General features: G+C 42.9%; 1 protein-coding gene across 3 annotated transcripts in view; it reads left to right on the forward strand.

Moving 5' to 3' along the window:
* Nucleotides 1-25,685, forward strand: part of LOC311144904 (golgin subfamily A member 7-like) — a 34,136-nt gene extending 8,451 nt beyond the window's left edge. The window contains exons 3-7 of one of the 3 annotated variants that reach the window (XR_014614541.1): nt 9,756-9,908; nt 15,767-15,868; nt 17,240-17,297; nt 24,139-24,408; nt 25,001-25,682. Coding sequence is in view for 2 of the 3 variants with exons in the window: in XM_084181079.1 (XP_084037205.1) it covers nt 9,756-9,908; nt 15,767-15,868; nt 17,240-17,281 (297 nt within the window). In the remaining variant the exon portion in view is untranslated. Of the gene's footprint in view, nt 1-9,755; nt 9,909-15,766; nt 15,869-17,239; nt 17,298-21,945; nt 22,018-24,138 lie in introns of those variants that run through there. The other 2 variants (XM_084181079.1, XM_084181080.1) reach the window with 2 other exon arrangements.
* Nucleotides 25,686-27,820: the final 2,135 nt, after the last annotated feature.

Consider the following 27,820-nt stretch of genomic DNA (forward strand, 5'->3'; position numbering starts at 1 on the left):
TGTGTGGCTGGAGTCTTTGACCATTTTTAGGGCTTTCCTCTGAAACCGCCTGGTATAGTGTTCCTGGATGGCAGGGAGCTCGGCCCCAGTGATGTAATGGGCCATCCGCACTACCCTCTGTAGTGCCTTGCGGTCGGATGCCAAGCAGTGATGCAGCCAGTCAAGATGCTCTCAATGGTGCAGCTTTATAACTTTTTGAGGATCTGAGGGCCAATTACAAATCTTTTCAGCCTCCTGAGGGGGAAGAGGGGTTGTTGTGCCTTCTACCCGACTGTGTTGGTGTGTGTAGACCATGATAATTCCTTAGTGATGTGGACACCGAGGAAGTTGAAGCTCATGACCCGCTCCACTACAGCCCTGTCATTGTGGATGAGGGCGTGCGTGTCCCTCCGTTTCCTGTAGTCCACGATCAGCTCCTTTGTCTTGCTGAAATTAGGGCGGCAGGTAGCTTAGTGGGTAAGAGCATTGTGCCAGTAACCGAAAGGTTGCTGGTTCTAATCCCCGAGCCGACTAGGTGAAAAATCTGCCTGTGCCCTTAAGCAAGGCACTTAACCCTAATTGCTCCTGTAAGTCACTCTGGATAAGAGCATCTGCTAAATGACTAAAATGTAAATTGAGGGAGAGGTTGTTGTCCTGGCACCACACTGCCAGGTCACTGATCTCCTCCCTATAGGCTGTCTCATCGTTGTCTGTGATCAGGTCAACCACCTTTGTGTCATCAGCAAACTTAATGAGGGTGTTGGAGTTGTCCGTGGCCATGCAGTCATGGGTGAACAGGGAGTACAGGAGGGAACTAAGCACGCACTACTGAGGGGGCCCGGTGTTGAGGATTAGCGTGGTGGATGTGTTGTTGCCTACCCTTACCACCTGGGGGTGGCCCGTCAGGAAGTCCAGGATCCAGTTGCAGAGGGAGGTATTCAGTCCCAGGTTCCTGAGCTTAGTGATGAGGTTGGAGGGCACTATGGTGTTGAACACTGAGCTATAGTCAATGAACAGCATTCTCACACAAGTCTCCCGAGTGGCGCAGTGGTCTAAGGGACTGCATCGCAGTGCTAACTGTGCCACTAGAGATCCTGGTTCGAATCCAGGCTCTGTCGCAGCCGGCCGCGACCGGGAGACTCATGGGCGGCGCACAATTGGCCCAGCGTCGTCCAGGGTAGGGGAGGGAATGGCCGGCAGGGATGTAGCTCAGTTGATAGAGCATGGTGTTTGCAACGCCAGGGTTGTGGGTTCGATTCCCACGGGGGGCCAGTATAAAAAAAAAAAAAATGTATTCACTAACTGTAAGTCGCTCTGGATAAGAGCGTCTGCTAAATGACTAAAATGTAAAAAATGTAAAAATGTGTTCCTGTCCAGGTGGGAGAGGGCAGTGTGGAGTGCAATAGAGATTGCGTCATCTGTGGATCTGTTGGGGCAGTATTCGAATTGGAGTGGGTCTGGGATGATGGTGTTGATGTGAGCCATGACCAGCCTTTCAAAGCATTTCATGGCTACAGATGGCGTTCTTGAGCACAGAGACTATGGTGGTCTGCCGTCTTGTGAATGTTAACCTGTTTAAAGGTCTTACTCACATTGGCTACGAAGAGCGAGATCACACAGTCGTCCGGAACAGCTGGTGCTCTCATGCATGGTTCAGTGTTGCTTTCCTCGAAGCGAGCATAGAAGGCATTTAGCTCGTCTGGTAGGCTCGCGTCACTGGGAAGCGCGTGGCTGGGTTTCCCTTTGTAATCCGTGAAAGTTTGCAAGCCCTGCCACATCCGATGAGCGTCGGATCAAATCAAATCAAATTTTATTTGCCACATGCGCCGAATACAAAAGGTGTAGACATTAGCGTGAAATGCTTACTTACAGCCCTTAACCAACAATTCATTTATAAAAAAAACAACAAAAAAAAGTGTTGAGAAGAATAGAGCAGAAGTAAAATAAAATAACAGTAGGGAGGCTATATACAGGGGGGTACCGGTGCAGAGTCAATGTGCTGGGGCACCGGCTAGTTGAGGTAGTTGATGTAATACAGTGGGGAAAAAAGTATTTAGTCAGCCACCAATTGTGCAAGTTCTCCCACTTAAAAAGATGAGAGAGGCCTGTCATTTTCATCATAGGTACACGTCAACTATGACAGACAAAATGAGAATTTTTTTTCCAGAAAATCACATTGTAGGATTCTTTATGAATTTATTTGCAAATTATGGTGGAAAATAAGTATTTGGTCAATAACAAAAGTTTCTCAATACTTTGTTATATACCCTTTGTTGGCAATGACACAGGTCAAACGTTTTCTATAAGTCTTCACAAGGTTTTCACACACTGTTGCTGGTATTTTGGGCCATTCCTCCATGCAGATCTCCTCTAGAGCAGTGATGTTTTGGGGCTGTCGCTGGGCAACACGGACTTTCAACTCCCTCCAAAGATTTTCTATGGGGTTGAGATCTGGAGACTGGCTAGGCCACTCCAGGACCTTGAAATGCTTCTTACGAAGCCACTCCTTCGTTGCCCGGGCGGTGTGTTTGGGATCATTGTCATGCTGAAAGACCCAGCCACGTTTCATCTTCAATGCCCTTGCTGATGGAAGGAGGTTTTCACTCAAAATCTCACGATACATGGCCCCATTCATTCTTTCCTTTACACAGATCAGTCGTCCTGGTCCCTTTGCAGAAAAACAGCCCCAAAGCATGATGTTTCCACCCCCATGCTTCACAGTAGGTATGGTGTTCTTTGGATGCAACTCAGCATTCTTTGTCCTCCAAACACGACGAGTTGAGTTTTTACCAAAAAGTTATATTTTGGTTTCATTTGACCATATGACATTCTCCCAATCCTCTTCTGGATCATCCAAATGCACTCTAGCAAACTTCAGACGGGCCTGGACATGTACTGGCTTAAGCAGGGGTCACGTCTGGCACTGCAGGATTTGAGTCCCTGGCGGCGTAGTGTGTTACTGATGGTAGGCTTTGTTACTTTGGTCCCAGCTCTCTGCAGGTCATTCACTAGGTCCCCCCGTGTGGTTCTGGGATTTTTGCTCACCGTTCTTGTGATCATTTTGACCCCACGGGGTGAGATCTTGCGTGGAGCCCCAGATCGAGGGAGATTATCAGTGGTCTTGTATGTCTACCATTTCCTAATAATTGCTCCCACAGTTGATTTCTTCAAACCAAGCTGCTTACCTATTGCAGATTCAGTCTTCCCAGCCTGGTGCAGGTCTACAATTTTGTTTCTGGTGTCCTTTGATAGCTCTTTGGTCTTGGCCATAGTGGAGTTTGGAGTGTGACTGTTTGAGGTTGTGGACAGGTGTCTTTTATACTGATAACAAGTTCAAACAGGTGCCATTAATACAGGTAACGAGTGGAGGACAGAGGAGCCTCTTAAAGAAGAAGTTACAGGTCTGTGAGAGCCAGAAATCTTGCTTGTTTGTATGTGACCAAATACTTATTTTCCACCATAATTTGCAAATAAATTCATAAAAAATCCTACATTGTGATTTTCTGGATTTTTTTTCTCAATTTGTCTGTCATAGTTGACGTGTACCTGTGATGAAAATTACAGGCCTCTCTCATCTTTTTAAGTGGGAGAACATGCACAATTGGTGGCTGACTAAATACTTTTTTTCCCCACTGTATGTACATGTGGGTAGAGTTAAAGTGACTATGCATAAATAATTAACAGAGTAGCAGCAGCGTAAAAAGATGGGGTGGGGGGGCAGTGCAAATAGTCCGGGTAGCCATGATTAGCTATTCAGGAGTCTTATGGCTTGGGGGTAGAAGCTGTTGAGAAGCCTTTTGGACCTAGACTTGGCGCTCCGGTACCGCTTGCCGTGCGGTAGCAGAGAGAACAGTCTATGACTAGGGTCCTGTTTTGACTTTTTGATGGCTCGTTGGAGGTCGTAGCGGGATTTCTTATAAGCGTCCGGATTAGTGTCCCGCTACCTTGAAAGCAGCAGCTCATGGCTTCTGGTTGGGATATGTATTTACTGTCACTGTGGGGACGATGCGATGCACTTATTAATGAAGCTGACTGATGTGTTAAACTCCTCAATGTTATCAGATGAATCCCTGAACATATTCCAGCAAAACAGTGCTGTAGCTTAGCATTCGCTTCATTAGATCACTTCTGTGTTGAGCGTGTCACTGGTACTTCCTGTTTGAGTTTTTGCTTGTAAGCAGGAATCGGGAGGATAGAGTTATGGTCAGATTTGCCAAATGGAGGACGAGGGAGAGTTTTGTATGTGTTTTTGTGTGTGGAATAATGGTGATTTAGAGTTTTGTCGCCTCCTAAGATGGATTTCAGTTTCCGTGCTTTAAAATCACTGGCCACTAGGAGCGCCGCCTCTAGATGTGTATTTTCTTGTTTGCCCTATACTGCTTGTTGACTGCGGTCTTAGTGCCAGCATCAGTTTGTGGTGGTAAATAGACAGATATGAAACATTTAGATAACTCTCTTGATAAATAGTATGGTCTGCAGCTTATCATGAGGTATTCCAAAACCTCAAGACTTCCTTAACATTAGAGATTTTGCACCAGCTGTTAACAAAGAGACACAAACCTCCCCCCTTAACCTTACCCGAAGCTACCGTTCGGTCTTAACGATACATAGGTAAACCTGCTAGATGTATATTATCCATGTCCATGTTCTGCCACGACTCAGAGAAACATAGGATATTACAATTCCTCATGTCCCGTTGATAGGATAGTCTCGAGCGAAGCTCGTCCAGTTTGTTCTCCAGTGATTGTACATTTGCCAATAGAACGAAGGGTAGAGGCGGTTTATTTACTCACCTAGTGTGTAGTGTCATCAGGGAGCCCGCTCGTTTGCCTGTCTTTAGCCGTCTCTTTTTCTTTGACTTCCGTGGATTAGGGTCTGTTCCCGGAAGGAGCAGTACGTCCAGAGCTTCCGACTTGTTGAAATCCAAATCTTAATTCAAATCAAGGTTCGTGATCGCTGTTCTGATGTCCAGAAGCTGTTTTCGGTCGTAGGAAATGAGGTAGGAAATATAATGTAAAAACAATGCCATCCACTGTAGCGCCATCTTCATCTCAATACAAAAATGTAATGTTAGACGTTAATGATGTAGCTGTACATTTTCGGTGAAAACCACTACAAGAAATGTGCTTTAGCTGTCACGCTGGCCTGATGTTGGCTACACTATCTAGCTACTTCCCTTTCCTTACTGCGGCAAGCAGGAGCGAAGGACCCTGGCCAGTGTTGTTGTTGTTGGCTTGCAGCGCAAACTCTCCCCATTGAGCAGTGTAGACTGTATCATGGTGACAACAGATGGTTACTACCAATATTACAAGTTATTTTTTGTGAAGGCTGCTATCCTACTAAAAATAGAATCAAGTGGGATGGAACATTTTGGAGATAGTGACCAAATCCAGATGGTGACCAATACTACAAGTTATTTCTCCCTCATCGAAAAATAAACATCACTTTCTTGTGCAAGTTTTAACAACATAAACTAGCTGGGAAGGGAAGCAAGGGCTTATCAGGACGACTGACTGAACCGAATCCATTCGTTTCCACACTCGACTCTCAGCTGCGCGACATACATCATCCATTTGGATCATGATAAGCTGCAGACCAGATCGTCAAGGACATCAACCACCCAAGCCACTGCCTGTTCACCCCGCTATCATCCAGAAGGCGAGGTCAGTACAGGTGCATCAAAGCTGGGACCGAGAGAATGAAAAACAGCTTCTATCTCAAAGCCATCAGACTGTTAAATAGCCATCACTAGCACATTAGAGGCTGCTGCTGCCTATTGAAATCACTGGCCACTTTTTTATTTTTATTTTTATTTTTTTTATTTCACCTTTATTTAACCAGGTAAACCAGTTGAGAACAAGTTCTCATTTACAACTGCGACCTGGCCAAGATAAAGCAAAGCAGTGCGATAAAAACAACAACACAGACTTACATATGGGGTAAAACAAAACAAAGTCAAAAATACAACAGAAATACATATAATATACAGTGTGCAAATTTAGCAAGTTATGGAGGTAAGGCAATAAAATAGGCTATAGTGCAAAATAATTACAATTGAGTATTAACACTGGAATGATGTGCAAGAGATGATGTGCAAATAGAGATACTGGGGTACAAATGAGCAAAATAAATAACAATATAGGGATGAGGTAGTTGGGCGGGCTAATTTCAGATGGGCTGTGTACAGGTGCAGTGATCGGTAAGGTGCTCTGACAACTGATGCTTAAAGTTAGTGAGGGAGATAAGTGTCTCCAGCTTCAGAGATTTTTGCAATTTGTTCCAGTCATTGGCAGCAGAGAACTGGAAGGAATTGCGGCCAAAGGAGGTGTTGGCTTTGGGGATGACCAGTGAGATATACCCGCTGGAGCGCAGACTACGAGTGGGTGTTGCTATGGTGACCAATGAGCTAAGATAAGGCGGGGATTTGCCTAGCAGTGATTTATAGATGGCCTGGAGCCAGTGGGTTTGGCGACGAATATGTAGTGAGGACCAGCCAACAAGAGCGTACAGGTCACAGTGGTGGGTATTATATGGGGCTTTGGAGACAAAACGGATGGCACTGTGATAGACAACATCCAATTTGCTGAGTAGAGTGTTGGAGGCTATTTTGTAAATGACATCGCCGAAGTCAAGGATCGGTAGGATAGTCAGTTTTACGAGGGCATGTTTGGCAGCATGAGTGAAGGAGGCTTTGTTGCGAAATAGGAAACCGATTCTAGATTTAACTTTGGATTGGAGATTCTTAATGTGAGTCTGGAAGGAGAGTTTACAGTCTAACCAGACACCTAGATATTTGTAGTTGTCCACATACTCTAGGTCAGACCCGTCTAGAGTAGTGATTCTAGTCGGGTGGGCGGGTGCAAGCAGCGTTCGGTTGAAGAGCATGCATTTAGTTTTACTAGTGTTTAAGAGCAGTTGGAGGCTACTGAAGGAGTGTTGTATGGAATTTAAGCTCGTTTGGAGGTTTGTTAACACAGTGTCCAATGAAGGGCCAGATGTATACAAAATGGTGTCGTCTGCGTAGAGGTGGATCTGAGAGTCACCAGCAGCAAGAGCGACGTCATTGATATACACAGAGAAAAGAGTTGGCCCAAGAATTGAACCCTGTGGCACCCCCATAGAGACTGCCATAGGTCCAGACAACAGGCCCTCCGATTTGACACATTGAACTCTATCTGAGAAGTAGTTGGTGAACCAGGCGAGGCAGTCATTTGAGAAACCAAGGCTATTTAGTCTGCCAATAAGAATGCGGTGGTTGACAGAGTCGAAAGCCTTGGCCAGGTCAATGAAAACGGCTGCACAGTACTGTCTATTATCGATCGCGGTTATAATATCGTTTAGGACCTTGAGCGTGGCTGAAGTGCACCCATGACCAGCTCGGAAACCGGATTGCATAGCGGAGAAGGTACGGTGGGATTCGAAATGGTCGGTGATCTGTTTGTTGACTTGGCTTTCAAAAACTTTTGAAAGGCAGGGCAGGATGGATATGGGTCTGTAACAGTTTGGATCTAGAGTGTCACCCCCTTTGAAGAGGGGGATGACCGCGGCAGCTTTCCAATCTCTGGGGATCTCAGACGTTACGAAAGAGAGGTTGAACAGGCTAGTAATAGGGGTTGCGACAATTTCGGCGGCTAGTTTTAGAAAGAAAGGGTCCAGATTGTCTAGCCCAGATGATTTGTAGGGGTCCAGATTTTGCAGCTCTTTTAGAACATCAGCTGTCTGGATTTGTGTGAAGGAGAAGCGGGGGGGGCATGGGCAAGTTGCAGCGGAGGGTGCAGAGCTGGTGGCCGGGGTAGTGGTAGCCAGGTGGAAAGCATGGCCAGCCGTAGCAAAATGCTTGTTGAAATTCTCGATTATTGTAGATTTATCGGTGGTGATAGTGTTTCCTAGCCTCAGTGCAGTGGGCAGCTGGGAGGAAGTGCTCTTATTTTCCATGGACTTTACAGTGTCCCAAAACTTTTTGGAGTTAGTGCTACAGGATGCAAATTTCTGTTTGAAAAAGTTAGCCTTTGCTTTCCTAACTGCTTGTGTATATTGGTTCCTAACTTCCCTGAAAAGTTGCATATCGCGGGGGCTATTTGATGCTAATGCAGTACGCCACAGGATGTTTTTGTGCTGGTCAAGGGCAGTCAAGTCTTTAAGAAATGGAACACTAGTCACTTTAATAATGTTTACATATCTTGCACTACTCATCTCATATGTATGTTCTGCATTATATTCTATAATATTCTACTGTATCTTAGTCCATGCCGCTCTGTCATTGCTTGTCCATGTATATATTCTTAAATCCCATTCCTTACTAGTTTTGTGTGTATTGGGTAGATGTTGTGAAATTGTTAGATATTACTTGTTAGATATTACTGCACTGTCGGAGCTAGAAGCACAAGCATTTCGCTACACCCGCTATAACATCTGCTAAACACGTGTATGTGACAAATAAAATTTGATTTGATTTGGACCCCAGTCGTGTCCGTATAGCCTCTCCCAACCAGCGTCTAACTGCGTGCGCTAAGCGGGGACGCTTGTGATTGGCCAGCATATGCATGTCATGCAAAGAGTGAGAGAGCCGCTTGTGATTGGTCTGCATCCTCTGTGCATGTAGAGAGTAAATGAATGGAGTCTAGCACATCTCAGTGGAGGAGGTACCGTATAGTTTTTGTTGTATTTTAATTTGTCATTTAGCAGACACTCTTATCCAGAGTGACTTATGGTAGTGAGCTCATATATTTTCATATTTTTTTGTACTGGTCCCCCATGGGAATCGAACCCACAACCCTGGCGTTGCAAGCGCCATGGTCTACCAACTGAGCCACACGGGACACTGGTATTAACGGAGTGTCAAAGGAAGGAGAAAATCGTAGCCACTTGCGATATGGATATTGCATATGTCAATATCGCAATTTCGATCTGAATTCTATTAATCATGCAGCCCTAGTGCACAATATAGGGGATAGGGTGCCATTTGGGACACAGACTCAGTCTCTCCAAGGAGACCGGATTGGAGAGACGCGCCGACACTCAGTCAGAACACCCTTCACTACTTCCAGTGGTCCAACACCCCTTGGCCTGCCCTCCAGTGGAGCAGGCCTGACCTGGCATGATGATTTAATGTTAGCTAGCCCTTAGTTCCACTCTGTACGTAATTAGGGAGTGTGGTTGCTTGGAGCTCTGTCAGAGCCACATTGCATCTCTCATATCAGCAACACCTATCATCACTGGTTTGATAGAAACCTTGGGAAAGTTTTTTTTACTATGCTAGTCTCTGCCAGTAGATAAAGAGAGAGTCAGATTCCTCACTAGCGGTTTTGGTGTGTCCTGCGGGGTGATAAAGTGAAAACATGTGGTGAGCACACGGCCAAGGCATCCTAATTATTTTGGGAGGCTTGTCCAATAGTGTAGAGGGATTGCAGCATTCTCTGATTTAATAGATTCTGGGAATCAACCCACTCATTTATCACGAGGGTGAAAAGAATGGGAACATTTTACCTGGCATTTGTTAGATATCTAACGATCCATTTGATCATTTTAAAATAGAAAAATACATCACTTAGTTAATATCTTGATTGCCTTCCCTTAGATATCACCTTATGTATCATCTCAAAGGTACATTTTTTTATTTGACTTGGGTTGCTTCCCAAATGGCTCCCTTTACTGTACATACAGTACAGTGCACTACTTTTGACCAGAGCCATATGGGCCCTAGCTGGTCAAAAGTAGTACACTATTTGAGACACAACTAGAATTATTATTATTTTTCATTGTGGTTTGTGTTTCAGATTGATAAGCAGCAGTTTGAGGAGACTGTGAGGACGTTGAACAACCTGTATGCTGAGGCAGAGAAGCTGGGAGGCTCGTCGTATCTAGAGGGCTGTCTGGCCTGCCTCACAGCTTACACCATCTTCCTCTGTATGGAGACACACTATGAGAAGGTGGGAGACCCTCACCCATCCACACAATTTGGGTTGTAAAATATGGTAACTTTCCCCAGATTCCCAGGTTTCCAGATATCATGTTTGGAAGTACAAAAAAAAAGTATGAATGTATGCACTGACTACTGTAAGTCGCTCTGGATAAGAGTGTCTGCCAAATGACAAAATAAACAAATATTCCCAGAATAAGCAGGAAATGTGGAATCTTTCAAGGATTTCTGGAAAACCTGGGAATTTTGAGAAACATACCAGAATTCTGCAACCCTACATACAACTTAATGTATGCTGACTACAAAGCTATGCCAAGTAAAGCCAATGTACTGTAAAAAATGCTTTGAAGTTCTCAAACTTGAGAGCTTGAGGACAAACAGATTTAATAGATTTTACCCTAATCAGCAGCCCTATTTTGGAGTCAGAAAGAAATGCCCCCTCATAGAAATTGCTTGAAATTAAATGGTATTTTGTTCCCACGCTGGTCTTTATTACTGTCATGTAATCCATCAAGATATTTGGTCAATGGTTTTATCTTTCATGTTGCAATTCTGAATTAGTAGGGAGGAACCCAAACCAGTACAGTGAAGGTAAAATGAGATGTGAGATATTTATTTATATTAATATAATCAATCACCTTTTATGATGTATAGTCAGTTAATATGGCAGAGAACAGGACAGCTCTAACAGTAACGCCCATACAAGCTGATGTAGACAATCTGATTTAAAATGTACCTCTTTAGTCATTTCCAGAGCGGCTTACAGTATACAGTGGGGAAAAAAAGTATTTAGTCAAATAAAATAAAATAAAATTGTATTGGTCACATGCGCCGAATACAACAGGTGCAGACATTACAGTGAAATGCTTACTTACAGCCCTTAACCAACAATGCATTTATTTTAAACAAAAAAAGTTAAAATAAAACAACAACAACAAAAAAAAGTGTTGAGAAAAAAAAGAGCAGAAGTAAAATAAAGTGACAGTAGGGAGGCTATATATACAGGGGGGTACCGTTGCAGAGTCAATGTGCGGGGGCACCGGCTAGTTGAGGTAATATGTACATGTGGGTAGAGTTAAAGTGACTATGCATAAATACTTAACAGAGTAGCAGCAGCGTAAAAAGGATGGGGTGGGGGGGCAGTGCAAATAGTCCGGGTAGCCATGATTAGCTGTTCAGGAGTCTTATGGCTTGGGGGTAGAAGCTGTTGAGAAGTCTTTTGGACCTAGACTTGGCACCCCGGTACCGCTTGCCGTGCGGTAGCAGAGAGAACAGTCTATGACTAGGGTGGCTGGAGTCTTTGACAATTTTGAGGGCCTTCCTCTGACACCGCCTGGTATAGAGGTCCTGGATGGCAGGAAGCTTTGCCCCAGTGATGTACTGGGCCGTACGCACTACCCTCTGTAGTGCCTTGCGGTCGGAGGCCAAGCAGTTGCCATACCAGGCGGTGATGCAACCAGTCAGGATGCTCTCGATGGTGCAGCTGTAGAATTTTTTGAGGATCTGAGGACCCATGCCAAATCTTTTTAGTCTCCTGAGGGGGAATAGGCTTTGTCGTGCCCTCTTCACGACTGTCTTGGTGTGTTTGGACCATGATAGTTCGTTGGTGATGTGGACACCAAGGAACTTGAAGCTCTCAACCTGTTCCACTACAGCCCCGTCGATGAGAATGGGGGCGTGCTCAGTCCTCTTTTTTTTCCTGTAGTCCACAATCATCTCCTTTGTCTTGATCATGTTGAGGGAGAGGTTGTTGTCCTGGCACCACACGGCCAGATCTCTGACCTCCTCCCTATAGGCCGTCTCATCGTTGTCGGTGATCAGGCCTACCACTGTTGTGTCGTCGGCAAACTTAATGATGGTGTTGGAGTCGTGCCTGGCCATGCAGTCATGGGTGAACAGAGAGTACAGGAGGGGACTGAGCACGCACCCCTTAGGGGCCCCCGTGTTGAGGATCAGTGTGGCAGATGTGTTGTTACCTACCCTTACCACCTGGGGGCGGCCCGTCAGGAAGTCCAGGATCCAGTTGCAGAGGGAGGTGTTTAGTCCCAGGATCCTTAGCTTAGTGATGAGCTTAGAGGGCACTATGGTGTTGAATGCTGAGCTGTAGTCAATGAATAGCATTCTCACGTAGGTGTTCCTCTTGTCCAGGTGGGAAAGGGCAGTGTGGAGTGCAATAGAGATTGCATCATCTGTGGATCTGTTGGGGCGGTATGCAAATTGGAGTGGGTCTAGGGTTTCTGGGATAATGCTGTTGATGTGAGCCATGACCAGCCTTTCAAAGCACTTCATGGCTACAGACGTCAGTGCTACGGGTCGGTAGTCATTTAGGCAGGTTATCTTAGAGTCCTTGGGCACGGGGACTATGGTGGTCTGCTTGAAACATGTTGGTATTACAGACTCAGTCAGGGACATGTTGAAAATGTCAGTGAAGACACTTGCCAGTTGGTCAGCACATGCTCGGAGTACACGTCCTGGTAATCCGTCTGGCCCTGCGGCCTTGTGAATGTTGACCTGCTTAAAAGTCTTACTCACATCGGCTACGGAGAGCGTGATCACATAGTCATCCGGAACAGCTGGTGCTCTCATGCATGCTTCAGTGTTGCTTGCCTCGAAGCGAGCATAGAAGTGGTTTAGCTCGTCTGGTAGGCTTGTGTCACTGGGCAGCTCGCGGCTGTGCTTCCCTTTGTAGTCTGTAATAGTTTTCAAGCCCTGCCACATCCGACGAGCGTCAGAGCCAGTGTAGTACGATTCAGTCAGCCACCAATTGTGCAAGTTCTCCCACTTAAAAAGATGAGAGAGGCCTGTAATTTTCATCACAGGTACATGTCAACTATGACAGACAAATTGAGGAAAAACAATCCAGAAAATCACATTGTAGGATTTTTAATGAATTTATTTGCAAATTATGGTGGAAAATAAGTATTTGGTCACCTACAAACAAGCAAGATTTCTGGCTCTCACAGACCTGTAACTTCTTCTTTAAGAGGCTCCTCTGTCCTCCACTCGTTACCTGTATTAATGGCACCTGTTTGAACTTGTTATCAGTATAAAAGACACCTGTCCACAACCTCAAACAGTCACACTCCAAACTCCACTATGGCCAAGACCAAAGAGCTGTCAAAGGACACTAGAAACAAAATTGTAGACCTGCACCAGGCTGGGAAGACTGAATCTGCAATAGGTAAGCAGCTTGGTTTGAAGAAATCAGAATGAATGGGGCCATGTATCGTGAGATTTTGAGTGAAAACCTCCTTCCATCAGCAAGGGCATTGAAGATGAAACGTGGCTGGGTCTTTCAGCATGACAATGATCCCAAACACACCGCCCGGGCAACGAAGGAGTGGCTTCGTAAGAAGCATTTCAAGGTCCTGGAGTGGCCTAGCCAGTCTCCAGATCTCAACCCCATAGAAAAACTTTGGAGGGAGTTGAAAGTCTGTGTTGCCCAGCGACAGCCCCAAAACATCACTGCTCTAGAGGAGATCTGCATGGAGGAATGGGCCAAAATACCAGCAACAGTGTGTGAAAACCTTGTGAAGACTTACAGAAAACGTTTGACCTGTGTCATTGCCAACAAAGGGTATATAACAAAGTATTGATAAACTTTTGTTATTGACCAAATACTTATTTTCCACCATAATTTGCAAATAAATTCATAAAAAATCCTACAACGTGATTTTTTTTTTTTTTTTTCTCATTTTGTCTGTTATAGTTGACGTTTACCTATGATGAAAATTACAGGCCTCTCTCATCTTTTTAAGTGGGAGAACTTGCACAATTGGTGGCTGACTAAATACTTTTTTTCCCCACTGTACTATTACTAAACAAAAGCCTTTTTCAGATCCAGCTCTACCGGTTGGCACAGACAACCATATAGGATTTGATTTATTCTGGTGATCCATTGATTCAGACTGCTCGTGGGAGTCATAAAGGGGCTTACATGTTAAGGTCATCCTACCTGGAAATAATGTGGAGCCTTGGTCATATGCCTAAAGGAAAGCCTAGTGGGAAAATAGATAATTGTAATCTAGGAGGATAAATGCTATTTCTCTTGTTTTGATGGGGCCTGCTGCTGTCGAGCGAGCCACTCTCTCTCTCCTTTCCCGGGGGAACAAAATGCTCCGGGAGAAAACAAAGTGTTCTGATTGTATAACACCAGTTGGAGAGAGGAGGTTCTCAGCTTTCTATAGGTATGCTTTGTATTTCTCAACTCTCAATGTTGAGCTCAGTAGCAACTATTTTATAAAGAAGATATTTGATATGTCTTTGAGATACAGAGCGCGTGAAATGCGCATTGTCCATTGCATTGGGTGGTAGGATACAACTGCAATGTCTTTTTGGGAACATTACATTTAATACATGGCTACTAGAAGTGGGTATTATATTTAGAGTTAGTGATCTAGCTAATGTGTTTTGAGTTTCCACTTTCTCAGGTGGTGAATTAACCCCAAATAAATTGGCCTATGATATTAGAGCACATAAAGATGCAGGCAAATTCATCTCTATTAAACATATTTTACAAAATCTGAAAATTCTAGGGCCCTATTTTAACAGTAAAATACAACAATACCTTATTTCTTCAATACCATCTCGGTAGTCTATTACACTTTTAAAAAATACACAGTGAATGACTTTATAAGACTATAATAATAATATGCCATTTAGCAGACGCTTTTATCCAAAGCGACTTAGTCATGCGTACATACATTTTATGTATGGATGGTCCCAGGAATCTAACCCACTATCCTGGTGTTGCAAGCATCGTGCTCTACCAACTGAGCTACTGAAATTTATATTGTGTGACAACACTTTTTTTTTTTGGGGTGCAACCAAATCATGGGCTGCTGCTATTTCCATATGCCAGTCATTTTCTTTCAAATCCATGAAGTGAACAAGTGCACACTTTGGGAGAAAGGAGAGATTATTGGGAAGCAACCCATGGGTTCTTGTAGAGAGGTGAAATATTGTTATGGATGTCCCACCATTAAGACTCCTTAATGACCTATCAGATAGCTGGTTGCATAGGCCTACAGACTACAGTCTACATCACAAAAAGGCCCAATAAGTCTCATGATATTAGAGACTGTATCGCGACCTAATGAAAATAAAGTGAGAGGGACTTTGTGAAATCGTCAATCACTGGTTTCATAGACGGAAAAGGAGTCTTAATGGTGAGCATCTCTGTGGCTTGGCTGTAAATCGACATTTGAGAAAGTTTTGTATGATTTATATGAATCTGGTACCATAGAAAAGTTCTAGTACGCTATGTACAGAAATAAGTGTGTCATTGGTCTTCCAATTTCATCTGGATTTCTATTCGACCAGACAGGTTTGATATGGGATGATTTGAACCATTGGCTTGATTTTTATATTTTATGAGGGCTCATAAAGATAGAAGTCAAGATGTATGATTTGAAATTACTTCTCAACTGAGCACACCCAAAAGATTAACTACAGTAAATTTGACAAAAGCTCGATGGTATCAAATTTACGTCATAAGTTGATTATTATTATTTATTTAGCTAACCCTAACCCTTTTCCTAACCTTAACCTAATTATCCTAACCTGCAATGTTATTTATCCTAACCTGCTGCGTAAGTTCTCCTAAACCTGCTACAAAACGTCAAGTCTGACAAAAGCTTGATACCTTCTAGCCATGACCATCCTTCCAGCACACTTAGAACATAAGGGGATGAGGTCAAGGTTGAGAGAGACACAAGTCTACTGGTAGGCTATCCCTTTATTGGTGAAAGGAAATTCTCCAGCTTGAAAGTAAAGTTGACAATATTCCAACATGGAATAATTCAACTAAAACAATGTATGGCAAGGAGAGTTGGAAAATTGAAAATGTTATATTTTTTCTCTTTTCAGGTTTTGAAGAAGATTGCCAAGTTCATCCAGGAGCAGAATGATAAGATCTATGCCCCACGAGGTCTTCTCCTCACCGACCCTATTGAGAGAGGCCTCAGAGTTGTATCCTTCTACACCAAGCAGTTTGATAGCCATTAAAGCAACATGTCTATTTTTGAAAGGAGACTCAGGCTGCATCCCAAATGGCACCCTATTAAGGCTACTACTTTGTAAGGTAGTGCACTATATAGGAAATGGAGTGCCATTTGGGACGCAGTCTCAATACGTGCTGGGGACACGGGGTAAACCAGTTACTCTTAGCCAATAGCACTTAGAAAAACCTCTATTTAGAATTAGTGTTCTGCTTTTTTTCAGTACCCACAACAAACTAGGCCATTTGAGGGCGTTTGGAAACACCTTCAATGTGTTATTTAGGCCTTCATTAAGTCTGTCAGAAATTGCTTACCCTACAAATGTAAACACAGAAATACAAGCTGCTTGTATTACAATAACAGCACAATGAGTTGCGTGATGCAGCCTGATATTAGATATTAAAGTCGGAGTTGGGCTAGCTCAATATTGATGTGCTGTACAGTGCTAGCTAGAACAATGAAGTTTCACAGTGACCTGCTGCCGATGTGTGACCGAGTGGTTATGTGGTATTACCACGGATGCGTCCCAAATAGCACCCTATTCTCTATACAGTGCACTGCTTTTGACCAGAGCCCCATAGGGAATAGGGTGCCATTTGGGACACATACCAGAGTACTGTGTGGTGTGCTCCCCTCCAGAACCCCTTCCTGCTTGCCTGTAAATGGAAACCAGGAGTCTGGACAGCTCAAAGGAAACCTAGTGGTACCCTGTAATAACACCAGATACAAGTTATATTTAATCCATTTCATCTGCATTAAATCATAGGGTGCAGAAACAGTTTCTGTTCTCCAAGTATGTGGGGTGCAGCCTGAGTGACTGACTCAACATCCACATTAATTGTACTGAGGGCTGGGGCAGGCAGTGAAATATGACTGAAATTGTTTGCAGCTGAGGACCTCCTCCTCTTGTATGATTTCATTGAATGCGTAACAAATGGAAGCTTAATCCCTATATAGTGCACTACTTTTGACCAGAGCTCCATAGACTCTGGTCGAAAGTAGTGAACTATAGGATAGGGTGTCATTTAGGAAGCAGACCTTGGCTTTATGGCGACCTCCTGGATTATTTCTCCAGCACTGCGGAGCTGCTGATTTTGGCCTGGGAGCGGCTGGGATAGCAGAGTGGAGATGGACAGGAATGTCACACCTGCTCTGTTTTCCCTCCATGTCCTCTCAATGCACCCAAACAAAGTAGATGTCTGCATTTTCTAATGTCTGATTTGATGTCTTGACTATTGCTGCCCAAGTGCTTTACTCATAGCAGTATGTGTCTGTAGATGTAACATTTTAGAGGAATTTTGCATTGCCTTCAAACATTGTACTTTAACTAAACATGATCCAGGTTGAAGTAACCATCTTTGAAGACAGGAGCCTGGGCAGATAAAATCTACAGTACTATGGTGAGTTTCTATGGAAGCATTTAGCTCCCCAAACTCAATTGCAATTCCTTTTCCTAAATGTGTATGCATTTTTTGTGACAAAATTCTAATTGAAATGCAAAAGATATCGCGTTATCATTTTCATGATTGAGTATGCATAATGTCTGTTAATTGTGTTTGATATTTCATTTCCATGGTACTATCCAGTACAACACTGACACATTTAAAAATGGAATGTAAATGCTTAAATTACAAATAATTTATCATGTTTGCCCTTTCATTTTCTTGTTGTGATAGCATGAATTGTGACAAAAATAATTGATTTTCCCTACTCTGTGTGGTTTAAGACTGTCAATATTCAAATGATCAGTCAAATACGATAAATCAATCGCAATGCTTCATTTTGCTATTTAGTTTCCTAATTTCCTCGTTTTCAACCTGTGTTGATTGTCAATCGAACATTGTGGGTGGGGTTTCGGTAACGTTAGTCGGAAGAGGTTGCCTGTGTTGCTGGCAACAGTCACTTTCGGTCGTAGCTGTATCAATGTGATGCGTTTTTAGGCTGTCCCGGCAACAACAGCCAGTGTGAAACCCCACAGAAGAAGAACAGACCGTGTGTGCAACGAGTTCGTGGGAGGGGACTATAAAGCTCAGTGGAAGGGACACGGGGAGATACTAGTAGCTAGTTAATATGGCTAATTGGCTATTATAGGTAGCTAGCTACCGATAGGTTAGATGGCTAGCTAGTAGCCTAGGAACATTCAGACACAGATAGAACAATGAGCCAGATATTTCACCAGATGTATGAGTGTGAAGCATCCAGTTGTCATTTCCACTCTACCAAATATGGTGATGAGAGGAAGCCCAGTGGCCGGCAGTGGGAGAAAATGGCCGAGCTGGATTTTGACCAACATTCTGCCAATTTTCACATCAATGAAACATTTTCTCAATACAGTTTTCTGTTCCCAAAACTAGAATATGTTACGAACAGAGTGGACTAAGTTTTGTGGATTTTACCCTTTGCTAAAGTGAAAAACGATTGCGTTGTTTAGAAGGAGTGCAAGGGCGAATTGAGTTATTGCACACGCGCACTTCACAGAGTGGGCGTTCCCTAATGGAAATATGCAAATACATGCTAGAATGCGCCAATAGGATCTCGCTAGCTCGTGCTTGGCTCTGCCCCCTCCTTGCTTGTTCTGCCCACAGTGACTCATTTGTTCCCATTGGAAACGACAGGCTTTGGTCTATCTTGGGTTAGTTATATAAAATATTTGATACAGAGAAGGAACTGCCAGATGCGTCATAATAGCCCAGAAGTAAAGCCACACGGAGCCACGTTTTAAATAAAATACATAGAAAACATGGAGCAGGGTGGAAAGAATAGCATGAAAACATGATTTAAATGTATTTTTTCGGAAGGGCTGTGGTCACCATTCAATTAATACATTAAATATGTACATCTCATGGTAGTGGGGAGCAATTTTCTAGCTTTTTCACGGGTCCATTGTTTTCCCATTTACGTCTTAGAGCAACCCTATATTCTTGGCAGCCCTGGTGTGAAGGGGAGGAATGGCAGAGCAGACCGTCATATGACCCTAAATATTTTGATGTGCAATTTGGAATTACAATTTAAGAGGACCAGTGCTTCTATAGCGAAAATAAATCTCACATCTGTGCCGTTTGGGAGCTATGTTGTTAGGCTACATATTGTTTCCTCTTCAGAGTATGCTGGTGCACAAGTGATGCATTGTATCATTTCGCTTGACTGTGACAACCCCAAGTTCTTTCAAGTTTTGCACTGTATGTTCTGAAGGTTTGTATAAAAATGAAGTTTAAAGACATTATCAGGGATGGGCAAACTTGATTGGGGGTTTGGGGCCACAAAAAAATGGAACTCATCTTGAGGGGCCGCAGTGGCTCGTGGGTCTGTGTACCCACATCCATCCACCCCCACCCCCCTTGCGAGCAAAACATTTCATGCAATTCTACTAATTTTACCATGGGGCAGAGAGAAACATTTTTACAGCTAATTTCCTTCAATTCTAAAGATTTTGCCATAGGGTGGAGACAAATGTTTGCAGTTATTAATATGATAACTGATGATTACAGCGCAATGCCCGCCACATGATCTCCAGCCCAGACCATCGACTTCACCACTGCTTTGATCTCCCATCAGGGGAGTTTAATCCCAGGGGCTATCACTATTATGAACAACTCCCCATATGGACAGGGGTGGGGTGGGAGGGTAGTAAAGGTATTTCTCTGACTGTTCCTATTTTTTGTTTTCTATATGTTTTGTTTAGGCCTATGTGATCTGTGAGAAGTGCTAAGATTTCCTCTTGTAGGACAAACATGAATCTGAATCGCAATTGTTTTCGCTTTTCAACCATATGACCGTCATTATTCAAATGCTTTGATATAGTTTCATTCACTCAATTGTATTAAAGTTTAGTGCTGGTATTATGTTCTCCTTCATGGCATGAGGAGTGATAGCACATATACTGAAGAGAACTTACAAGATTGATTTGGCTTCATTCTCTCATTGATACGTTTCACACCTTCCCAAACACACATTTGAGTTCCACACATTGTAAAGGAATAACAGTAGGAAACAAGAATGATTCATAAATAGAAGCAAGCACCAACAGCTTGATAAAAAGTGTCAAACACACATTGAAAGCATAACTATAATAATAGTGGGAATATATCCATGATAAAAACAAGAGAATGGAATATAATTGGATAAATCTGAAAAGAGATTTGCAGCCACTAATCATGTGTGGATCGCTATTTCTAAAATCAATATGGACAGCGCCGGTACTGAAAGTTGAATAGGCAAATGTTCGAACGAGGGCTTTGTTGGGACACTAAGAAATAAGAGGTAGGCTTACCTGTTTGACAGACGCAATTACGCCCTCCTAATATTGAGCTGCACCCCTTTTTGCCCTCAGAACAGCCTCAATTCATTGGGGCATGGACTACAAGGTGTCGAAAGCATTCCACAGGGATGCTTGCCCATGTTGACCCCAATGCTTCCCACAGTTCTATCAAGTTGGCTGGATGTCCTTTGGGTGGTTGACCATTCTTGATACACACGGTTAACAGTTGAGCGTGAAAAATCCAGCACTCAAACCGGTGCACCTGGCACCTACTACCATACCCTGTTCAAAGGCATTTAAATCTTTTGTCTTGCCCATTCACCCTCTGAATGGCACACATGCACAATCTGTCTCAATTGTCATCTACACTGATTGAAGTGGATTTAACAAGTGACATCAATAAGGGATCATAGCTTTCACAATGATTCACCTGGTTGGTCTATGTCATGGAAATATGTTTTGTACACTCAGTGTATAGTGAGTTATTCAGTATATAGTACAGCTTCGCCTCTCTGTCACTGATCCATAAATACTTTAGAAATGAAGACAGGGTTGTAGTGGAGCAGCTTGAGAGCTTCAAGTTCCTTGGTGTCCACATCACCAACAAACTATCGTGGTCCAAACACACCAAGACAGTCATGAAGAGGGCACGACAAAGCAAATTCCCCCTCAGGAGACTGAAAAGATTTGGCATGGGTCCTCAGATCCTCAAAAAGTTCTACAGCTGCACCATCGAGAGCATCCTGACTGGTTGCAACACTCCCTGGTATGGCAACTGCTCGGCCTCCGACCGCAAGGCACTACAGAGGGTAGTGTGTACGGCCCAGTACATCTTTGGGGCCATGCCTCCTGCCATCCAGGACCTCTATATCAGGCGGTGTCAGAGGAAGGCCCTAAAAATTGTCAAAGACTCCAGCCACCCTAGTCATAGACTGTTCTCTCTGCTACCGCATGGCAAGCGGTTCAGGTGCGCCAAGTCTATGTCCAAAAGGCTTCTTAACAGCTTATACCCCCAAGCCATAAGACTCCTGAACAGCTAATCAAATGGCTTCCCGAACTATTTGCATTGTCCCCCCACCCGCTCTTTTACACTGCTGCTACTCTCTGTTTATTATCTATGCATAGTCACTTTAACTCTACCTACATGTACATATTACCTCAATTACCTCGACTAACCTGTGCCCCCGCACATTGACTCTGTACCGGTAACCCCTGTATATAGCCTCGCTACGGTTATTTTACTGCTGCTCTTTAGTTATTATTATTATTATTATTTTATATATTTTTACTTATCTATTTTTTACTTAACACTTTTTCTTAACTGCATTGTTGGTTAAGGGCTTGTAACTAAGCATTTCACTGTAAGGTCTACACCGTTTTGTTTTCGGCGCGTTTGACAAATACAATTTTATTTTATTTCTGTCTGAGCATAGCTAGCAAGACCAGGCAACCTCTTCTGCCTCACGTTACCAAAACCCCGCCCACTGTGTATGATTGACAGGTCTAACATGCATCGAAAACACAGAGGATCAATGAGGAAACTAAATGGCAAAATGAAGCATTGCGATTTATTTATCTAATTTGATTGATCATTTGAATTTTGACAGTCTTAAACCACACAGAGTATGAAAAATCATTGTCAATTACAGTTGAGAATTCGTTTTCTTTTTGTCACAATTCATTCATTTCAATTTGAAAATGCATACCCATTTTAGGAAAAGGAATTGCAAAAATGATATTGATTTATCATTTACCCATTACAATTTAACATTGAATTATGTCACTCATAGGCTTCCATAAGTTTGAAGACACAGTCATGCCACACAGGATGTGTACAACAGATTCCATTTGGGCAATTCTACGGGTAACAGAGTGATGCTGAGACTCAGATTCTTCACTTTAAAATGTATGTCAAACAAAAACCAATGATTGCAAAGTTAACAAACCATACAACTCTATGCACAAGGACTGCTTTTAACAATGACCACTGAACATTTTATAAAAAACACATTACAGAACAGTACAGATGAACATTACAGATGAACATTTTGGAAACAGAATGACAGTTTGTGCTGTTTGTGCCTTTACTCTGTTACCAAACTTTGCATCTGCACTATTCTTCAAGTAAATGTGGAAATTGTTCAAAGTAGTCCTTGTGCATAGTTGTATGGTTTGTATCATGGAATTGCCCATATGCCTGTCTTTGTAGTCTTTCTGTACTGCTTACAAAATGACTATGTAGCAATGGAATACCATCAAACTGCTCAATGGGTGAAAAGTATCTGTGAGTAAATGAGACCGCATAAGACCAATTTCTGTAATCTAATGATGGATAGAAATATGTGGCATGTTATTGAATTGAAATATGGATGCTCTTGCTTTCCAAGACTAACATTATATTCTTCCTGGTTCACCCCCATGCTGTTACTAAATCCAGATAATCTTTGAGACCATGTCATTGCTCCAGAGCAATTTGTATTTACTCTCCTGCTGTGCAGTTCCCATCTACTCTGTTTTCTATTGGTGAAATCGTATGACCGTATCACAGCCACTCTGACAGCACAGGGTTTTTGTCCTAAGATTTTCATGAGAACTACATGTCATGTCTTGAATCTATTTGCCTCACTCAAGCACACCTTTCCGCCTTGTGTAAGTTATTGAATATGACAAAGAACATAATTTTCCCATTAAGATCCCAACCCATTTTCATCACGCTGTGAAACTGTTTACTAACTATTAACGACAACATCTGATCTTGGTGTTTTTCAACACCAGTCTTTTCTGCCTGTAGAGAGAGCCACCATTTTTTATGGATCGGCGGAAGAACATACAGTATATGCCATTTAGCAGATGCTTTTATCCAAAGCGACTTAGTCATATGTGCATACATTTTACGTATGGGTGGCCCCGGGAATTTAACCCACAATCCTGGCGTTTCAAGTGCCATACTCTACCAACTGAGCCATACAAGACCACATAACCCTATTTGTTCATCAGGTGCTGGTGCAGCCCTGGTCCTGGTGCAACAAAGTGCATACAGAGATGATTATTTTCATTAGAAATTCCTGCCAGGCACCTCTATACATATACATGTCTTTGTGAGGAATGTAAACTGCTCTTTTATAAGTAGCTGTTGAGAGGGGAGTCCGTTGGACCGTTGCCATGGTCAAAGAAAGGATAAACCACTCTTAGCAAAGAGAATGCGTGCGTGCTGTTTCAGTCATAGTCTTTTATGCCCCCTGGACAGACAGTGTTGCAATAGCGTCATCCTGCTGCTCTGCTGCGTTCTCCTTCCTGTTCCTCGTTCCGTAGCAGAGCAGAAGGCCACAGTGGACCTGCCGTGGAATTTCACAGTTTGGGGTGAAATGTTTGACGAACGGTCCGCTGGTGTATTTGCTCCAGACGGCAGTGTAGGAAAACAGACGCTGAGCAGTTAATGGTTGCAAAATGAGTAATTAACAGACGACCGTGCCAAGTCTATCTCCCCATGCTGCTTCTCCTGTTCCACCACGGTACTGTCTAGGAGCAAGACCAATACCCTGGGTGTTTTCCTGGTGCCAGTCTGCCAACATGCTGATCGCTTTAGAGAGTGGGCACCTGGGCTTTCTTGACCTACAAATCATTAGTCTTTGGAGAGAATAACTGCTGTCAAGTGTGAATATGGTGTGTAAAATAAAGATACATGTAAGGAAATACTTGATAGTTGGAGTCTTCTCAGGAAAAGCTTTGAAATAACCGAATAGCTTTGATATAACCACAATTGATGATACAGTCAGGTAATAAATAGTGGTTGAGCACAGTGATGTGATGTGAGGTGTAGTTGTGTGATGGTGAAGTCAATAGTGGGTGATTAGAGCCATAGAGGTGAGAGTAGCTAGCTAACTGACATTTGTTTGGCAGATCCCCAAAAATGTACAAAATATTCACTACCTGCTGTTTAGGGGGCTTTTTTTTTTTCACTGAACTTTTCTTACATTTGGCAGATCCCAGGCTGTCTGGACTGGAGCTCTGAGGGGGCCGGGGCTGGTTTCATCTGGTTCTGTCTCAGCATCACCTGGTCCTGGGAGGGTGGGTCCACCTCCAGACTGAGGACCACTTCAACCTTCAGCCGGCTGAACATCATACCAGCCCTCCTGGCTCCCATTCTGACTACTGCGTCTCTACAATCTCCCCTGTACTCTTCTATACACTCTACTAACTCAGCTACAGTAAATGATGCTGGGGACATATTACAGAACAAAATCTTAAATGCCGTCCTAAAGTGAAATAAGATAAGATGGAATATGACAGTTAGGATGTTTTCTGTAATACATCCTCTGACTCTTAATCCTCTAAAAGGTATTTCCTCTCTCTATTTATAACTACTACTTAGTGTACCTTAAGTCTATTTACTTTTGCCTGTACAGAGATTTATTTGCTTTACAAAACCAAATGGCCCAAATTATGCATGCATTCTACTTGCATGTTGCGTCAATGCTTAGATGGTTATTTTGTCAAATGTACCTGTGCCATGCATAGTGTTTGTTTTGTGACTGCTGTTCATTTTGCCATGCATTGATTGACATGTGTGTAGGTAGGCTATGTAAGCACATTTGATTGCCTTCAAGTGAAGCGTAAGGCTGAGAAGTGCTCTTGGTTGTCTCCAATGCCTGCAGTTGTTGTGCAGATTGCCTCAGTCAGCTCAGTGGGTTCCCGGCAGGTGTATCTTAGCATCGCTGATGGCACCTTAATTGGGGAGGATGGGCTCATAGTAATGGCTAGAATAGAATGAATGGAATGGTATCAAATATGGTTTCCGTGTGTTTGATACCATTCCATTTACTCCATTCCAGCCATTATTATGAGCCGTCCTCCCCTCACCAGCCTCCTGTGCTTAGCATACTGTCCTAGCAGCCATCTTATTTAGATTATCCTAACTTGTGCTCACTTAACTCTATAAACTCGACAGCAAGCAAGTTAAAAACCTAAGATGATTTCTAAACAACCCCAACTTCTTGATTTATTTGTTCTTGTATTGATCAAGTGTATGAATGGAGGACATTAGATTGATAATACTTTTGCTGATGCTATAGAGATGCACTCACCGTAGGAGGGTAGAATATGACCTTGCTCAGTGGAACTACATCCATTTCATAGTGATTCCTTTAGAATGTTAAATGCTGAGATTATTTAGTCAGACTGAAATCTCAATGTTTCCCTTTTAGTGCTATATTACTGATAATCTAACACTACAAAAATGTCTAACTATAGATTATAGATTTTATGGAATGTTTTGAGGGTAGGTAATAATGAAAGTCATAACTAAGTCATTATCATTAACTATCCTCATTTATTGTAAATATAATTTAATTATATTCTGAAAATGACAATTTTGACCAAAATGAAAATGTATTTAATTTGGCCTTTTTAACTTTTCTGTTTAGTTTGATAAATTAGTATACCTTTTATATGTTCTTTTTTAAGTTTGAATGAAAACTGTTTCTTAACTTCTGAATTGTATCATAATAAATCAAACGTGTACATCTTCTACAACTGGATGCTGCAGAAGTTCATTAGGATTTTTAATAGCTTAAAGAAAACAAACTGTACACAAAGTGTAATCTGTAATAGAAATGTTATCTGTAAATTGACATCACGTCTTTAAATAGATTTTAGGATAGGACATTTGCCTGAGATCAGCCCTCCTCTTCATCCATACACTAATAGCATAGATGGACAAACACTGGTTTCACACAGACTGTGTGTGTGCTGATGTCTGGTCAGAGTGTGATTTAGAGAGGAAAAGTTACAATCTAGGGCTGGAAAAACATCAGGACTTCCCAGAGAGCTGTTTTCAGTTCCAGGTAATATTTTCTCTTGTCCACAAGAGTTATAGAGGAGCACCAGCCCGAATAAATCTCCCTGAAAATAGTAGTATTTCTCTCTGTTAAACTAAACATTCACAGAAAAGTCATTCTGGGTATAACTAAGGCGGTGGAGAGAGATTTCTAGTAAGATTTGACAAAGGGACACAGCTACGTCCCAAATTGCACCCTATTCCCTATGTAGTGCACTATTGACCGGAGTGCATTACATAAGGAATAGGGTGCCATTTGGGATGCAGAAACATAACTTTCCCATGAGCTCTGAGGTAACTCTTGACTAAGAGAAATGAGAGCCCATCACCTGTTCTGGTTCCCTGTCCTCTCCCAAGCCGAGCCGAAGAAAGAGACTGCTGAACCATATCCCCTCCAGTTTTAGCTCGCTCATCCTCTATTCAGGAATGCCTCACACATAATTGGATCTCCCTTCAACCTTTAATCACATGAATGCAGCGCTTTGTTACCTCATAGAGCAGAAGGAGATTTTCCCTTGCCCAAGCATGTCTAGTCAAACGAATGTCTGTCGTTACCCACTGAACTCACTCTCAAGTTACCCGTGACATTCCCCATCCTGGTGGCACAGCATAGTAGGTGGTCTTCCCTCCCTGGCTGCAAAACAAGACCCTCAGCCGTGTGAGGAGTGTGGTTAGTCTGTGTGTCTTGTTCGACATGTGTGTCCGTGTGGACTACAGTATATCAGGGGAATGGGTGGTCTTGGTAGTTGGTAGGGGATTAAACAAACACTTGGATACGCCACCTGCCTGCCTGCGCCGTAACATCTAATCAGTCAGGAGGACCAAAAACTAAAACAGTCAGAGGGTGATAGGTGTGGAATTTATGGTCCTGGATTAATGACATCTTCCATTGTAGTAGGCTATGCATGGCTGGGGCTAAATGCTGCTTCTGTAATTGCGTCCCAAATGGCACCCTATTTCCTTTTTAGTGCACAAGGCTTTTGACCAGGACCCATGGGGCTCTAGTCAAAAGTAGTTCATTATATAGGGAATAGGGTGGTGCCATTTGGGGCAAAGCCTATGCTTGAGACCTGGAGCATTTGTCTTAACCTGACAAGCTGCTTCACAGTTTTCTTAACAGCCCTGTTCCTGGGGGTGCTGGAGATAAACCTTATTAGTCCTGCTGAGTAATGCGGGGCTGCTTACATTAGCACAGGAGACAGTCCTAACAAAGAGTAATGAGGCCTGGATTTACTCCGACCAATGGCAACGGGACATTCATCTCTCTCTAGTTTTCCCTGAACAGCAGTTACCCAGTGAACAGCTCCAAATGCAATGCATACCATGCTTCTACCAAGTGCATACAAAGCTTGGCATTTGGAGTAGCTTGCTGCAGAAAGTCCAAAACATTTGTAGTACTTCAAACTCATTGTCATTTGCTTTATGGACTATTACAGAGTATAGAATAACTGTCTTCCTCTCCTCTTCAGGTGTGGCACAATGCGCACATAACTCTCTAACAAATGTCAAGGCAGCATAAATGAAAGAGTTAAACTAGGTGTGAGAATGTTGCTGATGACACACTAAAAGAAAGTCACTCCCGTTTAAGTAATTCAGAGTGCAGATGTTAAAGGACATCGCTTGGTCATACTGTAGAAATGATAGGAAAGTCAACAGAGCAGTGAAGAACAAACTGTAATGACTATAAATGACCAGAGGATGGAGATCATATATCATCATAGAGAATGATAGAGACCTCTAGTGGTCAAAAGGCCTTATTAGTCCTCTCTATCTCTATGTATACCAAACTGTAGTAGACTACTGCTTTATGGTCCACAGCCAAATCACTA

The sequence above is a fragment of the Coregonus lavaretus genome (genome assembly GCF_964263955.1).
Source record: "Coregonus lavaretus genome assembly, chromosome: 17".
Lineage (NCBI taxonomy): Eukaryota > Metazoa > Chordata > Actinopteri > Salmoniformes > Salmonidae > Coregonus > Coregonus lavaretus.